Source organism: Alosa alosa, chromosome 10 (assembly GCF_017589495.1).
Source record: "Alosa alosa isolate M-15738 ecotype Scorff River chromosome 10, AALO_Geno_1.1, whole genome shotgun sequence".
In the NCBI taxonomy this organism is placed as follows: Eukaryota; Metazoa; Chordata; class Actinopteri; order Clupeiformes; family Clupeidae; genus Alosa; species Alosa alosa.
Window position 1 is genome coordinate 15,489,652 of NC_063198.1, and position 21,046 is coordinate 15,510,697.

Here is a 21,046-nt window from a genome sequence, read left to right on the forward strand (position 1 = left end):
TCATTAGCTCGGCCACTGGCTGTTGCTTCTTGAGCCCCTGTGTGAAGGGGTTCTCCTCATGTTAAGCCACTGAGTTTGGCCATCTGCTTCTGTCTTATTTTTATATACATCCTGTCTGTTTATTATTTTTATATACATCCTGTATTGCATCATGTTGAATAGACATTACATTGTTAAAATGTCAATACAAAGATTATGTTCTAACTGATGTCTATTTTAGTGTGTGACATACAGTCGGTGTGATACAACTTTGTGATAAGGCTTTTAGGTATAAAATGAAAGTAGTTTGCACAAGTCTCATTGCATGTTAAATATTAAGTCTATACGCTTTAGGATGTGAAGATAATATATTTTTTATTAGCATTTTAGAGTGTACTAGTTAGAGACATGTAAATGTGAATGCAAAAATGCTTCTAGACTTTTGTACACATTGACTAGCCTACATGATATGAAATGGAGTGTGCTCTGTGTTTAGGCTTTCTTTGCTTCATTCTGTTTCAGGCTTTATTTTGTTTATTTGGAACTCTCTGCCCTTGATAAATGAAGAAATAGCCCATAAGAAAATATCTGAACAAAAAAGTAAGAGAACAAGGATACTGAGAAATAGGCCTACCTTCCTTAGTGTTTGGAGTCTTGACACTGCAAAAACAGATATGTCAAAAAAAACAACAGATATTGCTGTGTAAATAGCATTTTAACACATGATGTGTCAAATCTTTTATCTCTCATGCCTCTGGATAAATTAACACAATACATGTGTTATTTACTGCCAAGAGAGCATTTGTTTTTTGTTGGAGGAAATGCACACATTTTATCTGCTAGCTCATGAAACGCTCCACAACTAATAAAAATCAAGACGAAAACAAATATAGGCTACTGTAACCTATCTTTATATGGAATTTACAAGATTAACTACTGCTTGTCGCCACTGTCTTTTTGAACTGCTGTTTCCATCCGCCCTTTTCACTTTGGCCGTGGGAATCAAAATGCACTCAGACTTGGAGACACATGTAAGTTATACTTTTCATTTTGTTCCATTTGCATCTATCAGCTAGCTGTTACATTTACATGTATCAACTAGTAAAAAAATAACCAAATAGATTTGTTTAGTTTAGGATTTTAACAGGTTCATGGTTGGAACCTTCATTTCCCTGCTTTTTCCCAACTGTAGGCCTATTGTTTATGGTGAACTGTGTGAGTACATTTTTACATTTAGTTTAATTTGTTTGATTAGGTGTTTTGAACTTAAAAAATGTGCTCTTCCACCATTACCCCATTGTTTGTTCTTCAGCAATATCCTGCTGCTGCTCCCTGGCAATTATGTTTAATTTCATTTCTGCTAAGTAAAAGCACCATGCTCTACCTAAAAGCATGTTTAATTAATGGTGAGACCTGGCACTTTGGTCTTGTGATTAATTTACACACTTGCCTGTGAGTCATCCATATTCCACCCTCCCTGGGCAAGCAACGCTCCATCTTTTCCCAAAATTAAATGGACCAATCTATTTGCCTTCCAGCTCTGAAAGCTGTGTGGAGAGCACTGCCACTTCTCATTCCCAGAACATCCCTCTAATCTCCACACACTGATAATTACAACTAATTGATAATCAGCTCTCACTGTTCTAATCACAGTGTGCTGATCTCCCCCTCTCCAAAACCCCGTAAGATATCTCTTCAAATGGAATGTGTGGTCGACTTTGTGTGAAAGGAGTGGAGTCACTGATATCTGTATTAGTCGGCCTCTTAAGCGTTTACAGCGGAACGGTGAGACGGAATCCTGGGTGTTTGGAGCGGAGTCTCAGGGGCTGCTTGGCTCCGTCAGGCATAATAATCACCTCTGAGATGGGTCTCGCTTTTAACTTAGCAGAGCACCGCCGTCGCCCGTGGAAATGCCGCTTCCCTTTTTGGGAGGGGGGCGGTGTTGGTTGATATGCAGCGTCGGCAAATTGCTTTCATCTGAGGAGCACACAGCACGCCACCACTCCAAAGAGGAAGTGCTTTATGAAATTAATTCACTTAACTATTCTCTCAGTTATTTATTTCTTCCCCATTGGTTCTCTGAAGAGCTTGAGACAAGAGCTTGGTTTTATTTGGTAATGGAGCATGGAGGGGATGAAGGTGGTGGTGGTGGTGGTGGTGGTGGTGGTGTGGTGGTGTGTGTGTGTGTGTGTGTGTGTGTGTGTGTGTGTGTGTGTGTGTGTTTGTGTGTGTGTGTGTGTGTGTGTGTGTGTGTGTGTGTGTGTGTGTGTGTGTGTGTGTGTGTGTGTGTGTGTGTGTGTGTGTGTGTGTGTGTGTGTGTGTGTGTGTGTGTGTGTGATTGGGAGAGTGCCAGTCAGGGATGCAGGCAATGAAGTTTTGGCACAAAACCTTGTTACCAGATGGATGCACAAAGTCCGCCTTTGTCTCGCGACACGAGTCAATGTCACTTCCAAACTTCGGACGGCTGATTGGAAATGTCAGACCTCCTGAGGAAGGGCCAACAGACGAGTGATGGAGTGGCCCACCCCGCCTGCAGGATCGATGGTCCTGTCCTCTCGTGTTCCCTCTGTCGGGTAATGGCCTTTAATGGGTCCAGTCCCATGAGGGCCATCCACTGAGATAAGACGGGCTGTGTGTTGAGGGGAATCAAAGTAAGTGAGTGGGAGTAGGAGTTGGTGGGGTGGGGGTTTGGGGTGTGAGGGGTTGGTGGGGCTTAGGTACACATAATCTGTCGGGCGTCTGTTTCCCTCTTCTTTTCCCTGTCATTCATCGCCAATGTGATTGGCAGGCTACAGAGTTTCCTATTAATTGGTCTCACATTGTGAAAAAACCAGCCATCTGTACTGTAAACATATGCTGTGCCTGCATAGTGTGTACACTGTATAATTGTTGCATTGCATATCATTAATGATGATTCATAAAGATTCAAAGCATTTTAGCAGCACCCAGGGTTCAACAAAGCCTTTCAAAACAAAACAAAAAGGCTAAAGCTGTGTAATGAGTGTTGTTGAATTCAGAACAAAGATATAAGGCTGTGAATGTTTATCATGAGGATAAACATTCAGTTGCCCTAGAGGAAGATGCTGTTCTACTCTGGCATCAGTTTCACGGTCATCTTCTCAGAGTGGTAATTAGAAATAGGCTGGCTCACAAAAAAAAACTCTTTCCCTGTCAATTGATAAGATAGATGTTTCCCCTCCTGTCTATGCCCCTGTTGGTGCTGTGCCATGGTGGCACACCGATCATACAACTGGCTTGGACCTGGAGACATTAGAAGTCTCAGTCTCCCTGGCAGTTTGTCAAACACTTTTTCAGACTTTGAAGTTCCCTGCCAAAAGGAAGGCTAGACTCCATTTTGCAGAGACAGAGGTGTAGGAGAAAGTAGGTTCATGGCTGAACTCAGATTTTTCAGATATTAAGAGGGTGGTGATTCCTTTCTTTGAAATGTTGCAATATGGGTGCTGTAAGCGACATCTTTGCTTACATTTATGCTTCTTTTGGCTAATTTGTCCAGTATCAATTTTTAACCCATCCCCATTGTCCATTACATATTGCAAAACTAGTTGGCAGACTAGAGCTTTATACACTGATCCCAGTTACGGCCATGCTGAAGCTGATCCACTAGCTTCTATATATTTTAACTTTACATTTCCTACAAGGTTGTCTTACTCTAGGCCAGTGTACTCCACTGCACATTAGAAGCCCCTTATGAAGTTTTTCTGCATCCAAAGAGGATGTTTTCACCCAGGGCTCCTCATGGGATTGCGTTGAGTTCCCCTCAGGGCATACAAACAGCTGACTCTAAAGGTTTCTTTCAAACTTTTATAAACTAAACAACCAGCATATATTTGCCCTGGATCTGCTTAAACTCTTTCAGAGTTGTATTCATCATTCAGAGTTATCGTGTACAATTTATGTTGTTGCCATTGCCTAATTTTAAACCCTAATAAAGATGACGGGTGCTCCTTTATGGCTCCTTAATGGCACTGCAAAAAAGTGTCCAGTATAGTGCCAATGCCAATGTGTACCAATATCCAACAATGAACAATAAACAATAAGACATCGACCATAGTTTTGATGTCCAGTTTTTAACATCTGTTCCATGTTCTTCTCTACCTCAGTCATCAGTCCAGTACGGCCAAGACTGTATCCATGTCAAAGATGAAACACACACTCACTACACAGGGCTGTCTGTTGAGTCAGTTCAGCATGTCTAATGGAGGAGGATTACAGAGGCCACCTGTTCATCGGTAATGGCCACAGCGTATTGTATGTGTTTGTGTTTGAATGTTATAGTATGTTATAGCAGTGTTATCAATCTCAGTAATGTTATAGCAATGGTATAGTATCAATCCCAGTAATGTTATCGCAATGGTATAGTATCAATCCCAGTAATGTTATCGCAATGGTTTAGTATCAATCCCAGTAATGTTATAGTAATTGTATAGTATCAATCCCAGTAATGTTATCGCAATGGTATAGTATCAATCCCAGTAATGTTATCGCAGTGTTATAGTATCAATCCAAGTAATGTTATAGCAGTGTTATAGTATGAATCCCAGACGATCATATGCTGACTCTACTGTGCTGAACAAAACAAGTTACAGTACATTCAGTGCATCCCTTAAACTCTGCACAGACTTTTGAAGCAGTACTAGTCACATTGTGTGTTCTGCTGCCTTGCACTGAGCTGTGCCCTTGTTATCCACTGTTTTTCTATGTCAGGCTGAAGCGCAGGGATTTAGCTTTGCTCTCATACGGCATGGACGGAGCACCAGCTCTTAAAACGCAGTCATGCCCATCCCAGGCAGCAGGCACTGGGGGCTTCTGTCCAGGCCTCGGAGCATCTCTCTTGCAGACTGTCTGCCCCAAGCGATACCTCCCCCCAGGAGGGAGGGAGGAGAGGGTCCAAATAAAACCAGCCATCTAAATGCTAATGGTCCCTGAGCTGCGGTGGAGGTGGAGAGAGGAGGTGGATGAAGGGAGGAGGAAGAAAAGTGAAACTCAACTAGTCAAAGAACCTCTCAACAGAATTCTTCACTCAGAATGAGTGGCACGTCTCTTCTTTCAGGGAGCAGAAATGTTATCTTTGTAATGTCATCCATTTGACTAAGAGCAGGAGATGGGATTGTGCACACCTGTGTGTGTGTGTGTGTGTGTGTGTGTGTGTGTGTGTGTGTGTGTGTGTGTGTGTGTGTGTGCGTGTGTGTGCATGTATAAGTATAAGTATATATACTCTTTTGATCCCGTGAGGGAAATTTGGTCTCTGCATTTATCCCAATCCGTGAATTAGTGAAACACACTCAGCACACAGTGAACACACAGTGAGGTGAAGCACACTAATCCCGGCGCAGTGAGCTGCCTGCATCAACAGCGGCGCTCGGGGAGCAGTGAGGGGTTAGGTGCCTTGCTCAAGTGCATTTCAGCCATTCCTACTGGTCGGGGTTCAAACCGGCAACCCTCCGGTTACAAGGCCGAAGTGCTAACCAGTAGGCCACGGCTGCCCCTATGCACATATGTTATTTGCATTGCATGCATATGCGCATAGGAAAGAGACAGAGAGAGAGAGAGAGAGGAAGAGAGAAGGTTACCGCATGAAAGCCCATTTTTTTCCAGCCCAAAAATGATTGCTCGCTATCGCTTCTGACAGACTGCAGTCTCTTCCAGGGGATCGGTGGTGACGGGATGTCATCCTGCCTGTCATCCGTCAACCCTGACAGCAGTGGGGCAAAGCACTTGGGTTTCGGTGGGCTTTTAGGCATCACTAAGGAATCAAACGTATTGATCCTTTACGGCAACAGAAGGCTTTCCTTCCCACTGGGAGTTTTAGGGAAATCCAGCCCAAGGCTCAATCATGGCTCTGTCATTAATAGCCAAGAACAGAGGATTACATCATAAGCATTTATTGACCAAGATAATGTGGCCATGTGTACACCCATTACTTATCAAAAGACATTAATGCGGTGCAGAATGAGCATACAATGAAAAGGTTTTCCTCAAAGGAAAAGACATAGAAAAGTGTGGTCAAAAGTGTACATACTGCAACTCAACTCTGGGATGGGTTTATTTAGATGATGATGATGATGATAACATGTTGTTGATGATGGTGATGATAACATATTCCCTTATATTATATTATGTATATATTGTTGAAGATATTGAACTATCCTCAGATATGTGTGTAGTACATCACTGAAATTTGTTGAGATATTTATGTCTTCTTCTGTGGATGTCTCACTGCTGTTTTCTGAATCATCATATTTGTGTATTATGAAGGAGATATTGCTTTATTATAATAATGTCCCCCTAAGCTCTGAGTAACAATTCTGAATTCTGAAATTCTGAAACATTTTGAAATAAGTGAATTTGGATAATAAGATTTCTATTTTTCTTTCTTAGTCCTAAAAAAGAGAGAGCTAAACCAGTGATGATTAGTGAATAAACTGCTGCAGTTCATGGAGAGAGAAACAAACAACTCCAACAACCAGCAGACAAGAAACATATGGTTCCTGATGGTCCTGGGTGAGATGTGTTTTGTGTTGCATGGTGTGAGCTGCTAATATGAAAATGAATACGACCTGTGAGAGTCGTCTGGGGCAGGGAGGCGAGGGGAGGGCAGGTGGGTAGTGGGGGGGGCTTCCCAAGGGAGTCCACACTGAGACGACAGGCAGCATCCTCCCGGCTGTATCGCATGAGCCCGGAGAGGAGAACAGCAGACAGGGAGGAACGTTCCCGGAACGGGACACTCCTCGTGTCATCTGACAATGTCTGTAGTACCCATGTCTGGCTGTCACTCTGTCTGGATATGTTGCATTTTGCATGGGTGTGGTTTCAATAAGAACATCAACTCCATGCAACATTTCAGCCCAAGAAGTAATTAGAATAGGGGATTTTAAATAGTCAGTCCCTTTCTTGCCTACAAGTAAATATACAAATGGTTTATTTCATTTCAGGATCAAATTTGCTTACACATTTTATGTGTACAGTATGAGATCCATATATCAAGTATTTATAAGCATTGGTATGATAGGATGTCATCTCCCAAAGACATAAAATATAAAGGAAAATATCCTGCTCAAGTAGTTACTGAGCTGAACTGAGAACTCATGAAGCTCTTAACTATCCATGCAAAATGTGAGAGAGAATGAGAGAGACAGCAGCAGAAGTAGAAAAAGAGAACAGGTCATGAAATCATTAAGATAAGTGGGAATTGTAGTAGCCACGCAACGGAAACCGACTCCATTAAAGACGTTCATTAACACTGACCTCTGCAGAATACAGATACAAAGATAATGCACACTGAAAAATGTGCATTATCTTTTAATCTGTATTCTGCACATTTCGTTCATAATTTATTGTGTTGCACATGATATGATACATTCTGCAACTACCTTATTTTGTGAAAAACAGCCATAATCTTCCAGTCCTGTACTGTAAAGCTACATGGCACATTTAGAGTTTTTGGAGTCATCTTACTACATTTCTGATTCCATTACGGTAACTGGATCTTTTCTCAAGGCCAGATACATCTCACTCATCTCCATGCACAGGGCAGTCTGTCTGTCTGACTGAATTTCTTTATTGAATTCATTGCCTTGGCGACTTCCCCTGATAGCGTCCATTATCTTACCCTGGCTTTCTGCCCTTTGGTGCTGATCTCAGAGCAGTTGTCCAAGTAGAGGGGTCAGAAAGGTCATTCAGATCTGAACTGAACATCTGTCCTGTGGCAGCCCGACAAGTCAACCAGCTTTTCATTAGGTGGCTTTCTCACTTGTGGGAGACTAAATTTCATTAATTAGAGCAGAATCCATAACAGCACACTGTCCAATGCATTTGCTATAGTCTTACACTCTTCCTCAAATACATTTGACTTTAAACTGACTTTGCATAGATTTTAATTTGATGCTTGAGAACCATTATGTTGACCTAACATATCTGCATGAGTAGCAGATAATAATAATAATAATAATAATGATAATAATAATAATAATAATAATAATAATAATACAAAAAATACATGAGGGACAAATGAAAATAGAATATAGAAATATAAAACACAATTAAAATACATAGGTTACTAAAACACACCATAAAGGTAATAAAATACACAATTAAACGTTATAAAACCAATACTGCTAATGATTAAAAATGGAAAATAAGATGTAAAGTAAAAGTTAAAAACACTGGATTATTATTATTATTATTATTATTATTATTATTATTATTATTTGTTGTATGTGTTCTGTATGGTTTGTGAAGAAACAGTTGTTTTTTTCTTTGTTTGCCACACATACTTTGTAATCATTTTGGTTTAATTTTGTGGTGCCTGTCGTGTTGTGAATTTAGTATAATACCACAGGACCAATAGGTGTTACATGATGTGATGTGGGCACTGGGTGCTAATAAGTCACCTCGAGAAAACGTGTGAGCAATCGTTTCTCAGGCACCAGGTGTAGCTTCTGTGAAATTGTGTGAGACACGAAAATCATGCTGTGTGAGTGTGTGTGTGTGTGTGTGTGTGTGTGTGTGTTGGTGGGCGCGGGTGTGCTTCCCAATTGTGTGATTGCGTGTGTTAGGAGCATATTGTTGCAGATTGGAGAGGTGGGAAGGGGGGAAGGGCGTACATCCACCTACCCCCCATCCACATGATTCAGTACGCAGGGGAGACGAGGACCGGCAACAAAGGGCCGAACAATACCGTTATCCTCTCTCTCTTATTCATTTCAATCGGAGGAGACAACGAAGGTGAGTCGGGAGGGGCTGGTGCTGCCGTGTGCACCAGTGAATGAAAGCAGTGGATTGGAGCATGCTGGATGAGTGAGGGGTGGAGAGAGAGGGTGTGCGTGTGTGTGTGTGAGAGAGAGAGAGAGAGAGAGAGAGAAAGTGTCCCTCAAAATGAAAGCAAGAGAGAGGGCGATCTGAGACACTAATGACGGAAACAGTTGCGCTGAGCACGTCCTGACGCGATAGGAGAGAGCGCCAGACGGTTAGCTACGCTGACGAATACCCCACATCGGGATAGAGGCGCGCCTGTTATCTGACAATCCCGTCGGCTCCTCTCCTCCACGGAGCATCAGATGTGCGCTGCATCACCCTCCTCCTTGCGCATGATCGGTAGTGTACGCATCTCATCTGCTGGGAGTCAAAACAGCCACTGAGGCAACATCCTGCATCCAGATCTTTCCTGTTATCGTTGTCTAATTACGGTAAGATTTTTTCACTTGAGATTACTTCAGTACGCAAATAGGGCTTTCTTTAATTTCCTCAAGTGATGTCGCCTAATTTAGAATGTCAAACGAGGGGAAAGCTATCTATGTCGATCTGTTGGTGTGATGGGTTTGAACGAATGTAGCCTACGACACTGGCCCGCATTGGGGGAGCAAGGTACGAATTCGTTATACATAGGTAGCGGGCCTCGTTCAACGTGATCCGGATGTGCACAGCACAGACCGGGCCACATTGCGTATGATGGGCATGTCGTAATGCAGGGGGGCGAGTGTGCTGTACAAATCTGTTCGTCCGTAACGGGAAACCCACTATTTGTCTTCTGCAACTGGCAGGTGGGTAGGCTATAGCCGGCTTACATCCCTTTAACAGGTGCACTGCAACCCCAAAAACACTACCGGGTTCTACTAACATTTAGTTTTTACAGAGATGTGGCGTTTCCTAATGCAAAAAATGTGGACAAATCTTTGAGGTTAAATTAGCATTTTATGCCTTTCAGTTTAAAGCAAGTAGGCTACTAACGTTATGTAAACTAGACGAATATGAGTGCGGGAAGTTGCTCGCTGAGAACTCAAATAACTTGTTCTTAGAACTGTGTCTTACAAAGTCGATGTTTCTATGACTCACCCTGGTGGAATGGGCTGTCTCCGTCTTTTTTGTGAATTTCAGATTATAGATACACTTTGGGCAACCACCGCTTTTTCAGAACAAAGACAAGAATTTCTCGGTCTGTGTTTTGTGACAAGAATGCAACTGCCTTGCAACTGGTTCTTTGAACAAAGTCTTTCTTTGATAGACACTTCCTCTGTGGTTGCTTCGCCCCTTCCCACCTAGCTTCCCACTCTAATGTGGGTCGCTCTGTGAGTTGAAGTCTCCACTTGATAGGAGTCTCTTGCTTTCCACCTCCTAATACTAACCCATACACACTGGATTAACCTAGGTGTTTTCACGAACTGTACTATTATGGAAGTTGAGACATCTACCGTTGCTGTGGACATAGCCCGCACTAAACAACTAGTTTAGCAACATGAACTAATGTGGTGTATTAAGTTGTGTTGAGGCATCTGGGAGAGGATGCTGGAGTTGGAAGTGGAAGATTGTGTTTAAGAAGAAAGGTGAAGGTTTAAAGTGGAGGGGAAAGCAGTTTAAATGAGGGAGGAGAGGGAAGGGTTTGGGTAGCGGAGGATATAACATGTGGTAAACTATGAAGAGCTGATGATAGTTTATTTTAATGTAAAGTATAAAGTTGAGGATCAAATGTTAGGTATGCGACTCAGACCTGAAATGCTGATAGTCCACTGTAATGCTGTGTGCATTTATGCCCCCTATTATGTCTCCCTATTTTGTCATGTTGGTATTGTTTGGCTGTCAGTGGAAGGCAGAAACAGTGTTCTTAATCCCAGGTGTGGTAAACAGGCAATTAGATCCCACATTTAGTTAGAGGCGGGCAGGGTGAGGTGGACAGGGTGGGAAGAGGCTGGTCCCGTTTGACCACAAGACCCAATGAGCAGCATCTGGATTTCAACACTTAATTCAGCCATCAGCCATAAAAAAAAACACACACACAAATGTGGCCAATTACATGGAGCCTCAATCATTCACCAACTCCTTCCTGAGCGGAACTCGTCCAGTAAAGCACGGAATTATTCATGGGCTAATCAATGGTACATATAGCTTGACGACTCCATCGGAATCAGGCTGGCTGGTTTATTCTCATGAAAGATTCAGGGGATTTGACTTCTTTAGCAGGGCCGACTCCGCTACTTATTTTTTGTACGCTGCCGTGCCCCAGAAGAGGGGTGGGAGACACAACGAGGGTGTCTCTCTGCTTCTTTCAGTTTGCTTTGGATCCTTTTGGCTTTGTTTCCCCCACTGCATTTGGTATTGCTGAAAGTTGGTCTTTTTCTTCCAGTCAGCAGTGATACATCATGGTGACTGTCAGCAATCTTAGCAGGCATCTAAAGAACATTATATTCATTATATTATATGCACACACACGCACACACACACACACACACACACACATCCACACACACACACACACACACACACACACACACACACACACACACACACACACACACACACACACATTATACATGCAAGCGCACACATGCATACACACACACATGCACACAATCCCCACACACACACACAAAATGTTAGATGCACCCTCCCCCACACACACACACATACACACCCACACACACACACACACACACACACACACACACACACACAAACACATCAGTGTTTCTCACATAATTGAATTCTATTTGTAGTGTTAGGTTTGCAGAATTAACTTGAATGCAACAGTTTTTAACAAATTAGTGCAGCGTGATTATGATGCTGACCAGATTTAAGCACAATTTAGTACAACCTGGAAAACCATAGTGGTGGTCAATGTTGATATTGTGGTGGGCTGCCACAAATAAGTCAATGTATGGGAAACACTGCTATATAGGCATACACACAAGGGCATACGCATGCACATGGAGTCTTACAGTAACATATACCTCTACATCTGCTCAGTTGTGTTCTCCTCAGCCCAAGCACTCATATGTCCCCCTGCTTACTGTTTACCATGTTGTTAGTCGCTTTGGTTAAAAAAGCGTCAGCCAAATGTAATGTAATGTAATGTAATGTAATGCTCTCGGTTATGCTGACCGCAAAGAGCTCTTACTTCCACCTCTCCATTAGTCTCTTTAAATTCTCTCATCTCACTTCCCCCCTAGGCTGTGTTCAAGCATGGGATGCACACATAGAGAGAAAATCATTTATCAGATTTATCAGTTATGTCCTGTGATGCTGACCATCTCAGCACATGGCCTACTCTGGGTCTGGTCTTCGGCCAGCTGTGGCCGTATGACCTCCCGTGAGACGGGTTCGACACGGGCACAGTGGGCTCATTGGAGGACATGGGGATCGAAGGTCAAGGAGCAGCATCCTGAGACATTCACTCCGTCTGAGATTGAGAGCCCGCCAGGAAGAATGGGCGGCTTGTGTGTGATGAAGTGGGCTGCAGAGGCGTTGTGAAGGGGTACAGTGTGGGGCTGAGGAGCCGTCCAGTGCTAATGTGAAGTGTGTGTGTGTGTGTGTGTGTGTGTGTGTGTTGTGTTGTTGTGTGTGTGTGCATAAAGGCGGCTATGTTGTGTGTGCCGGGGGAGAATGGAGTACTGAGGAGGATGGGTGGTGAGTGGCGGGTGGATGCCAGAATAGACTCCCCTTTTGTTCTGTGCCTCCCTGACACAGACGCTGGTTTCTCGTGCACCAAATGAAGTCACGCTGGCGTGCCGTGGAGAGTCCTGCCAAGCTCGCCCAGGAGGGTACGGCCATCCTCGAAGCCCCTTCCTTGCCATATGCATAGACGCATGCACATGTAAACAGATACACATACACACAGACATACAAACACACACACACACACACACACACACACACACACACACACAAACGCGCAGCGCACACACACAAACACAAACACACGCACACAAACATACACAGAAAGACACATGCACAAGACACACATACTGTACATGCACACTAAATTACATACTGTAGATGGTTACATGAACACAGAAGAAGTGATTGGCAACCACTATTTTTTTATAATGACGTTCATCACTGACAGATGTGTTTCTAAATATGTTTCCCTTTGTTTATGTGCCTGTCCATTTCTGTATGTGCGTTCATGCTGTATGTCACCTGTGTTATGTGTCCAATGTGTGTGTGCGTGTGTGTGAGAGACAGAGAGAAAAACAAAGAGAGAGAGAGAGAGAGAAGTTTAGTGTGTGTATGTATGTACTGTATATATTATGAGGGCCAACGGATCAAGGAGGTGTTCATTCATGGTGTCCCTGCACGTGAGATGCTGCCATCTGTCTGACATCACAGACGTGTCACGGCGGCAGCTCATCCTCCGTCCGACAGCTCCAGACGGCGTGGGCAGGTTGTTAGTGGACCTCCCCTGCTCACTGAACTGTGACAGCGCACACGGACAGTGACATCCTCATCTCCTTGTGCGCTCACATTGATTGGAGCCACAGCTGTTCCCTGCTTGCATCTCACAGTAGCAGTAGCATCATCTCAGCGTCAAAACTGACAGTTTTAGTCGAAATCACTTCTCAATAACGCCTAATTTATAGACATCTTAGACACACATCAGTTTTCGCTCCTAGTCATGCCTCGGGTATCTATTAGATTTCTCCGTACAGCAGCAAAGAACATCCAGTATTGGCTCTTTAATATGAGATGTGGTCTTGCTTTCTCGGTGTCAGCGCTCTCTTGGCCTTTTCATCACAGCCGTCTCTCTGTGTCCACCATATCTGAAGACATGTGCAGGACAGTGATTATATTACCCATCTCTTGTATGCTGTCAGACAAATAGGAAGAGGAGAGCCTGTATTTAAGTAATGCACTATTCAATTTTATATTCTCCTGTAAATTAGAGGTTGGGTAATTATTTTCAGCAGTAAACCACCAATTTTTATATTTTGCCTAGTGGTTATTCAACCAAAATACATTGCTCAATTAATTTCATTGAGATTAATTTGGTAATCCTCAAAAGAATGATAATAGGCAGTTTAATTACTTGGGAGCAAGGTCAGGCGTAAAACCATATGCATGAACCTCTCTCTAATGTAGTCAAGCACGCATGTGCTGTGGGTGTTTTTGTAATGTGTCAATAGATCACAGCTCTCATTCTCTTTCTGTTTCTCTCTCTGTTTCTGTGTCTTTCTCTCTCTGTCTCTCTATCATATCTCGTATGACTGACGCACGCTTCCCTGGTTACTTTCTAGACAAGCGGGTATCGCCACACTGTTGTCTTAGGGAATTATCTCCCTGTTGGAACAGGTGGTGCACAATATCCCTGGTATGCTTTCAAGGCACGCTTACAGGGCCAAACCACAGGAACAGCCCCAACACACGTACACACACACTCAGGTCCAGCAGAACTTAATCCCCAACACGAGTACACACACACTCAGGTCCAACAGAACAGCCCCAACACACGTACACACACACTCAGGTCCAGCAGAACAACCCCCACACACGTACACACACACTCAGGTCCAGCAGAACAGCCCCAACACACGTACACACACACTCAGGTCCAGCAGAACAACCCCAACACACGTACACACACACACACACACACACACTCAGGTCCAGCAGAACTTAATCCCCAAATCAGACTTCAGGCAAGAGAGGGTCTCTCCAGGTACAGTATGTGTGAGAGAGCCGAGAGAACAGAGCTCGCACTGTAGAGGGCTTCACAGGACTGTGTAGCAAAGTGTGTGTGACCCCACTACTCATAAACCCACACACTCTCACCCTGTGCTCTCAGTAGGGGGTAGCAGAGCCTTTCCTTCTCCTGTTTAACAGTTTAAAAAGACATTGTTGGAGGCACTGGAATGAGGCACCTGTCCCGTGTGGGCTTTAGTGGGTTTTCCTGACAGAGGGCTAACTCTTAGTTCTCCTCATGTTGCATTGCAGGTCTGTGGTCTGTGGTGGGGTCTTTTCTGGCATCAATTGCAGTGAATACACAGAATGTGCTTATCCAACATATGGCAGGACCCTCCCTCACCCATGATTAGGGGGTAGCCAAGAGTCCATTATGACCTGAGAACATCATCAGGGCAGGATCTGGGGTGGAGTACTCCTACGCTGAGGCAAACAAAGAAGCATAGATGAATGGACAGATAGAGGGAGAGAGAGAGAGATTAGGATGAGCCAGTCATTTGCACTGTCGAGGCTGTGAGTCACAGCCGTGGCACTGGGCAGGGTGTCGTGTTACTAGGATGAGTGGTCTCATGTTGCGATGGGGTAAAGGGATGTTAATCTCTCGTCTGGACACACTGGTGCCACAGCTCACTGCTGGTGATGCCTTTTGCCTTGCAAATTGTTAAAAAATGACTGTACCGTATCAAGATAATAATTGTTTATTTCATTTTAACTGATTAAGGTGACTTTTACACTGTGTAGTAAAGCAAAGCATTGTGACATCTTCACAATTTACTTTTGAAGGAAACATTATAAGCTGAAGATCTCAATGGTATATGAATGGGGATGAACGGATGTGATACTGATGTTGCATATTGGCACGGCGCTGACCAAAATAGATTTGATCACTGGGCTCTGGTAATTGAACTGTTGGTATTAGTGATACGTCGTCCAATCTATTCAACTCAATTAGATTCTGTTTTCTTCTATGTTTACACCTATGTGTGTGTACTATGTCACGTGTCAGCAATGTGCCCGTAGATCTCTGGCTAGAAGGAGAGCTAGCATAGCATGGAGAGAGCTGAAAACAATTGGTCAGCAGTTTGGTGGTTGTTAAACACTAATAAAAACAATGATATCAGATCTGTGCTCAGAATCAGTCATTATCCAATGTCTACGTACTGTTACTGGGATTGAGAAAGCCGGATTTGTGCATCCCTAAAGTAGCTGGTTACCCATGGCCTCTTCAGAGGAAAGACTGTCCCAAGTGGCCGGCTTTGCAGAGATGCGTGTCTCTTTAAGCCGTGAGCTGATCGAAACCGTCTAACTTTTAAATAAATGCAGCTTGTGTGGTCTGACTAAGGATCCCCTGCTGTGTAAGAGGAAGATGTTTGGGCTTGGGGGATGCTGGTAGAGGGGGTGTGTGGGTGAGGGTCAGACATGGGGGGGTCCCAGCAGCTGCCTGAGGAGCACTCAAGCTGCACTGCCCCAGGCATGCAGGCAGAGGCGTGGAGGATAAATAAAATATGGAGCACGTCAAGGAGGGCAACGGCCTGAATCATGTCAGGAGGCAAGTTTCTGGTTTCGAGGGATCGAATAAATCCCGAGGAGAATCTGTGTGCTGGGCCGGGGGATGCTCCTCACAGACGTTGGGAAGTCGATTACTCTGCACAGCCCTGACTTTTTCCCCAACGCTAGTTCTTGTGTGGTCCTGATGCGAGGGCACTCCAATCAGCATCAGTCACGGTAATCAGCGCACAGTGTCAGTCAGTCACCTAACGGGACTTCATCTGCATCTGAAGTGTCATCCAAGACCATCTGTGCATGCAGCCTTGAGCATGGAGTGAGGATGGCCTCTCTGAGCTTCTTTGTCTTATGCGCTAGTACATCGTGAAGCTCAACAATGATCTGTTTCTGTTGGGCTGCAGCTCGGGTGTAAGCTTTCACTGGACTTCCCTGCTGAGCTGGAGGATCCATTTAGACTTGAGCACGGCCTACAGAAAACAGGAAAATTGGGGGAATGAGAGAGAGTGACAGTGAGAGAGAGAGAGAAAGAGATAGCGAAAGAGAATTAGATGGGGGATGGAATTCTGTGTTCTCTCTCTCTCTCCCTCCCCATTTCAGGGCTTAACTGGACAATAACCTCTTTTCAGATATGGTTTCTACTCTCTCTCTCTCTCTCTCTCACACACACACACACACACACACACACACACACACACACACACACACACACACACACACACACAAACAGACACACACACACACTTCCTCACACTCACAGAACTTCTCTCACACTTGGAGTGGTTGGAAAAGGATAGGTTGGCTTTGTGCAAGGCTTCATTCAAGTAAAATCTGCTATCAGTAGTCAGAGACATACCTAAAAGTCTAATTAGCCTTCAAATTAGCCCTGTTACGGTAACTTAAGTACTTTGGATCTTTACTATGACAACCCCCTTATTGAAACTGCACATCCTCTCTGGGAGCAGACACTGTGCATGTCAAAGTCAAATTCAAAGTGAAGATATGAAATTCGCTGTCATCTTGTCCTTGCCTGGGCTGCATGCGTGGCTGTTATATTAGATGGAGATCCCTTGAGGGTGATTTTGAGAGAGTGAGTGATTGAGAGTGCTGTATAAGTACCCCTCTTGAAACTGGGAGGGTATCTGAAAGACATTTGTTCAACCATTATTTGATCCAGGACTGTGACACTGAGTCATGTTAGCTTTTCAGCCATGATTGCATGGCCTTTCAGCAGCTTTTCTATGTAAGCAGATGTCATTTTGTGCAGCTTGAAGGCAGAGCTTCTGTCCAAAAGGTGATTGGAAAATGACACATTTTTTTTGTGTGTGTGTGTGTGGTGTATATGTGTGTCTGTGTATGTTCATTTGAACAACACATTGACGACCACTTTTGTTGAAAAATAATTAAAAAAAAAGAAAACAAGGAAAATAATAGAGACGTGACGCAAAAGCATCACACTCTCCATCTTCCTGGAACTTCGAGCACCGAATGTGTCACATTTGTCGTCCTTGGCCACTTCAGCAATTAGTCATCTTTCCTAGACACATGTGCACTAACCTTAGATCCTCTCCATCAGCCCTTCCCTCTATCCTCTCCATTAGTGTGGGAGCTGACCTCGGGCTCTTTGTATGCTTGCGAAGCTCACTGCGCTGCCTCTGCGGCTCTGCTACAGTATGTGCAGTAAATTGTGTTCCGAGCCTACTGTAACACCTGGCGCTTGTCGTCTTTCTCGTCCTCCGCAGGCCCAGCCGTGAGCGCAGGATGAGAGGTCTGTCTGTCCTGGTGGCTCTCAGCTCCGTCGCCCTGACCTACGCCCTCGGTGAGTACCCTCGTCCCTCTTCATCGGACGACTCCGCACTTCACACCGCGTCTCCGCAATGTTTCTTTGACCAACAGGGGGCTCGCAGTGATGCCAACAGCAAGCGAGAATCTTTCCACCGAGGCTGGCTTCTTGTGCTGTTAACGTAAAAGTAACATACAGTGCAATCTGTGCATTTAATCAATACTCACCTCCCAGTTGATCCTATTGGGGACTGCTTAAGCCGCACTCTATTAGTTTTGATCTCATTCGAGGCTATTACAGAGTGAGAGAGGGGTGAGTGGGGTAGGGGGCGGTCGTTTGGATCTTGCTGATGGACTGTCTTTGCTGCTTTGAGAGGTCCATGTCTTTCATGCCCCAGGTCTCCCGGCAGTGCTCACCTTTCGGGCCAAAGCGTGAAGAGTGTGTCAAAGTGTGTCGGAATCAGCCAGAGGAGGGGTTCTCCCCCCAGAGACAGGAGACAGGAGGAGGGGTGGTGGATTAAGAGTGGATTCATTATTGATGGTGTTATTTTAAATCAGCAAGCGATGAGATGGAGACTGCCCTACCACCACCACCACCACCACCTCAGCCCATTTTCTCATTTCGCAGGGTTAAGAGGATGTGGTCTCTCATGAATGATTGATGCAAATGTTGAGATGCCATGCCATTAAGCCCCCCAACCCCACAGCCCATCCACCCCTGTTTTTGAGCTGTCACCCCCACCCCCACCCTGAAACCCCAGGTCCACCATGTCTGGGTCTAATGTCAACACTCCACCATTCTGGTGTCCCATTATTCACTGGCCTCATCACCCAGTCTATGCGCACACAGAGGTGACACTGATGTGATGGCCTTCTGCATGGCACATTTAATTATGAATGATTTTGTACAGCATATAATTATGAATTATATAGCGCAACTGTTAAGTAGTGGTGGTTATTTTGTTTTTAGCTGAGACATCTGGAGTGCCATAATTACAATAAAGCTGTGAAAGGATGGTGTATTTTAAGATCCTCATGCTTCTGAGACTGCTCTCTGAAGCTGGAAGCTGCGTGGGATTTGTAAGCTCTCTTCAGGGGGTCTGCCGAGTGTGAGTTCTCATTCAGGAATTGTTGTTTTGTTAGTTACAGCCACAGTCAGTTCAGGTCAGAGAAGCACACTTCAGCATCCTTACTCAGGTTTTCCCAGACTCTGCCTTTTCACAGCGGAATTGCCATCCTAGGGGGAAAATGATACTGTTAAGCAGTGTGTGTGTGTGTGTGTGTGTGTGTGTGTGTGTGTGTGTGTGTGTGTGCGTGTGTGCGTGCGTGTGTGTGTGTGTGTGTACGTGCATGTGCATGTCTCATGCATGTGTGTGTGTGTCTCTCATGTGTCTATGTGTGTGTGTGTGTGTGTGTGTGTGTGTGTGTGTGTGTGTGTGTGTGTCATGGATCTCTGTGTGTGTGTGTTCACATGCAGGTGGAGATATGTGTGTGTCAGGACATGACAGCGGGCCAGTGTTTGAGGAGCAGCCTGTGGGCCTGATCTACCCGGAGGGTCTGAACGAGGGGAAGGTGACCCTGAGCTGCCAGGCTAGAGCCAGTCCTGCTGCCTCCTACAGGTAACACTCCCCCTACTGGCCCCTACAGGTAACACACCCCTCATTGCCCCCTACAGGTAACACTCCCCCACCTGCCCCCTACAGGTAGTACATCCATTGCTCCCTACAGGTAACATCCCCATACTGCCCCCTACAGGTAACCCCCCCCCCCACCCCACACTTCCCCCTACAGGTAACACCCCCTGCTGTCACAGCATCAGCCAAATAATTGCACTAATAACATATCTTATTCAGCATAATTACATAATCATGACCGCTAATTATCATAATCAACATTTCCACAATGCAACCCTGCAGTCGACATGATGTGAGCAGACTTTTACTCATAATATCACGGCAGTTCTTGCATGAAATGTGCCATAAAAATAAAGACTGCATAATTGATTGATTAATAATATGATAGCTGAACTGACTCTCTCAGCAGGGGCGGACCTGCCATTAGGCATGGTCAGGCAATTGCCTGGGGCCTCGTCATCCCCCTATCGTATTTAGTTTTTTTTTTTTTTTTTTTTTTTTAAATAAATGATCACCGCATCCAAACAATATATTCTAATCCATAATAAAGATTGAAAAAATATTTGCCTCATGATTGCTCATAAACTCATCATAAAATCAATGACTGCAGGTCCGCTTCCTGTCACCATAGCAGCAACTAGCTATCTGAACGAGGTCTTGGTGAGGTGTGGAGTTGAGCGATTGACAGCCAGCCATGAAACATTTCCAGAGTGGAAGTGATAAAAGAAAAAGAAAAAGGGAGGAGGAAGAATTTCGAAAGAAATTGCCTAAATTAACCAACTTCTTCCAGTCGAAGAATTCTTCCACGGAAGAAAGTAATTTGGATAGCTCTTGCACTACATAGCCTATCTACTGATGATGATGATGATTATGATGTTGATCTAAGTGAAACAGTCGTGAGGGACAAGATCACTGTCACTGCCAAGTCCGACTAGTGCTGTTGGTGCTGCTCACGGACACCATTTCAGTAGCAGAAGCTTTGGTTGCAAACTAAACCAGCACGTGAGTAGCCCTAACACCCATACACTACAGTTATCAGTGACGACCCTGCGTTATGGACAGACACCTTAAGAGATGCAGAGCGAGTTAAAATCGTTAAAAAAGGCCCTGTGCAAATTAAGAACTTTGAATTCCCCAGAAATGCAGATAAACCACCCAGAAGATTCACGGTTGAACATTATTACATGACCATGAAAAATTAAGAAAAAATAAACAGAAAATGGCTAGTTTATTCGGTCAGTGCAGACGCTGTTTATTGTTTTGGATGTCGGCTTTTTGGAAGATCGAACGCCTCACTTAGTTCGCACGCACACACTCACTCTCACTCTCTCTCTCTCTCCCTCTCTCTCACTCACACACACACACACACAGACACACACGCCATTCATAATTGTAATACTTTCAAAGGTTTTTACTAATGTTTTTTGATTGTCATCTATGGCAATAAATATTTGTTGTATTTGAGTATGCCTCAGCGTCCCATTATTACAGAAAAAAAGTGTGTTTTAGTTTTAGTGTGTGTGTGTGTGTGTGGGGGTCTCTCAGATACCTGACCCTATACCCTTACAATGTACTAACTTACACCCTCAACATGTTAGCATGCTATGAGTCCTGCAGTTATTTATTAGTGCTGTGTACCAGTCATGGCATATGAGCAAGCATGCTTAACATGATCTCAT

The 21,046-nt window shown here is 44.3% G+C and overlaps 1 protein-coding gene across 3 annotated transcripts in view; it reads left to right on the forward strand.

Moving 5' to 3' along the window:
• The first annotated feature begins 8,559 nt into the window (after positions 1 to 8,559).
• Positions 8,560 to 21,046, forward strand: part of cntn2 (contactin 2) — a 40,606-nt gene continuing 28,119 nt past the window's right edge. For 2 of the 3 annotated variants that reach the window (XR_007194905.1, XM_048255607.1), the window contains exons 1-3: positions 8,844 to 9,185; positions 17,694 to 17,770; positions 19,211 to 19,352. Coding sequence is in view for 2 of the 3 variants with exons in the window: in XM_048255607.1 (XP_048111564.1) it covers positions 17,713 to 17,770; positions 19,211 to 19,352 (200 nt within the window). In the remaining variant the exon portion in view is untranslated. Of the gene's footprint in view, positions 8,725 to 8,843; positions 9,186 to 17,693; positions 17,771 to 19,210; positions 19,353 to 21,046 lie in introns of those variants that run through there. The other variant, XM_048255608.1, reaches the window with a different exon arrangement.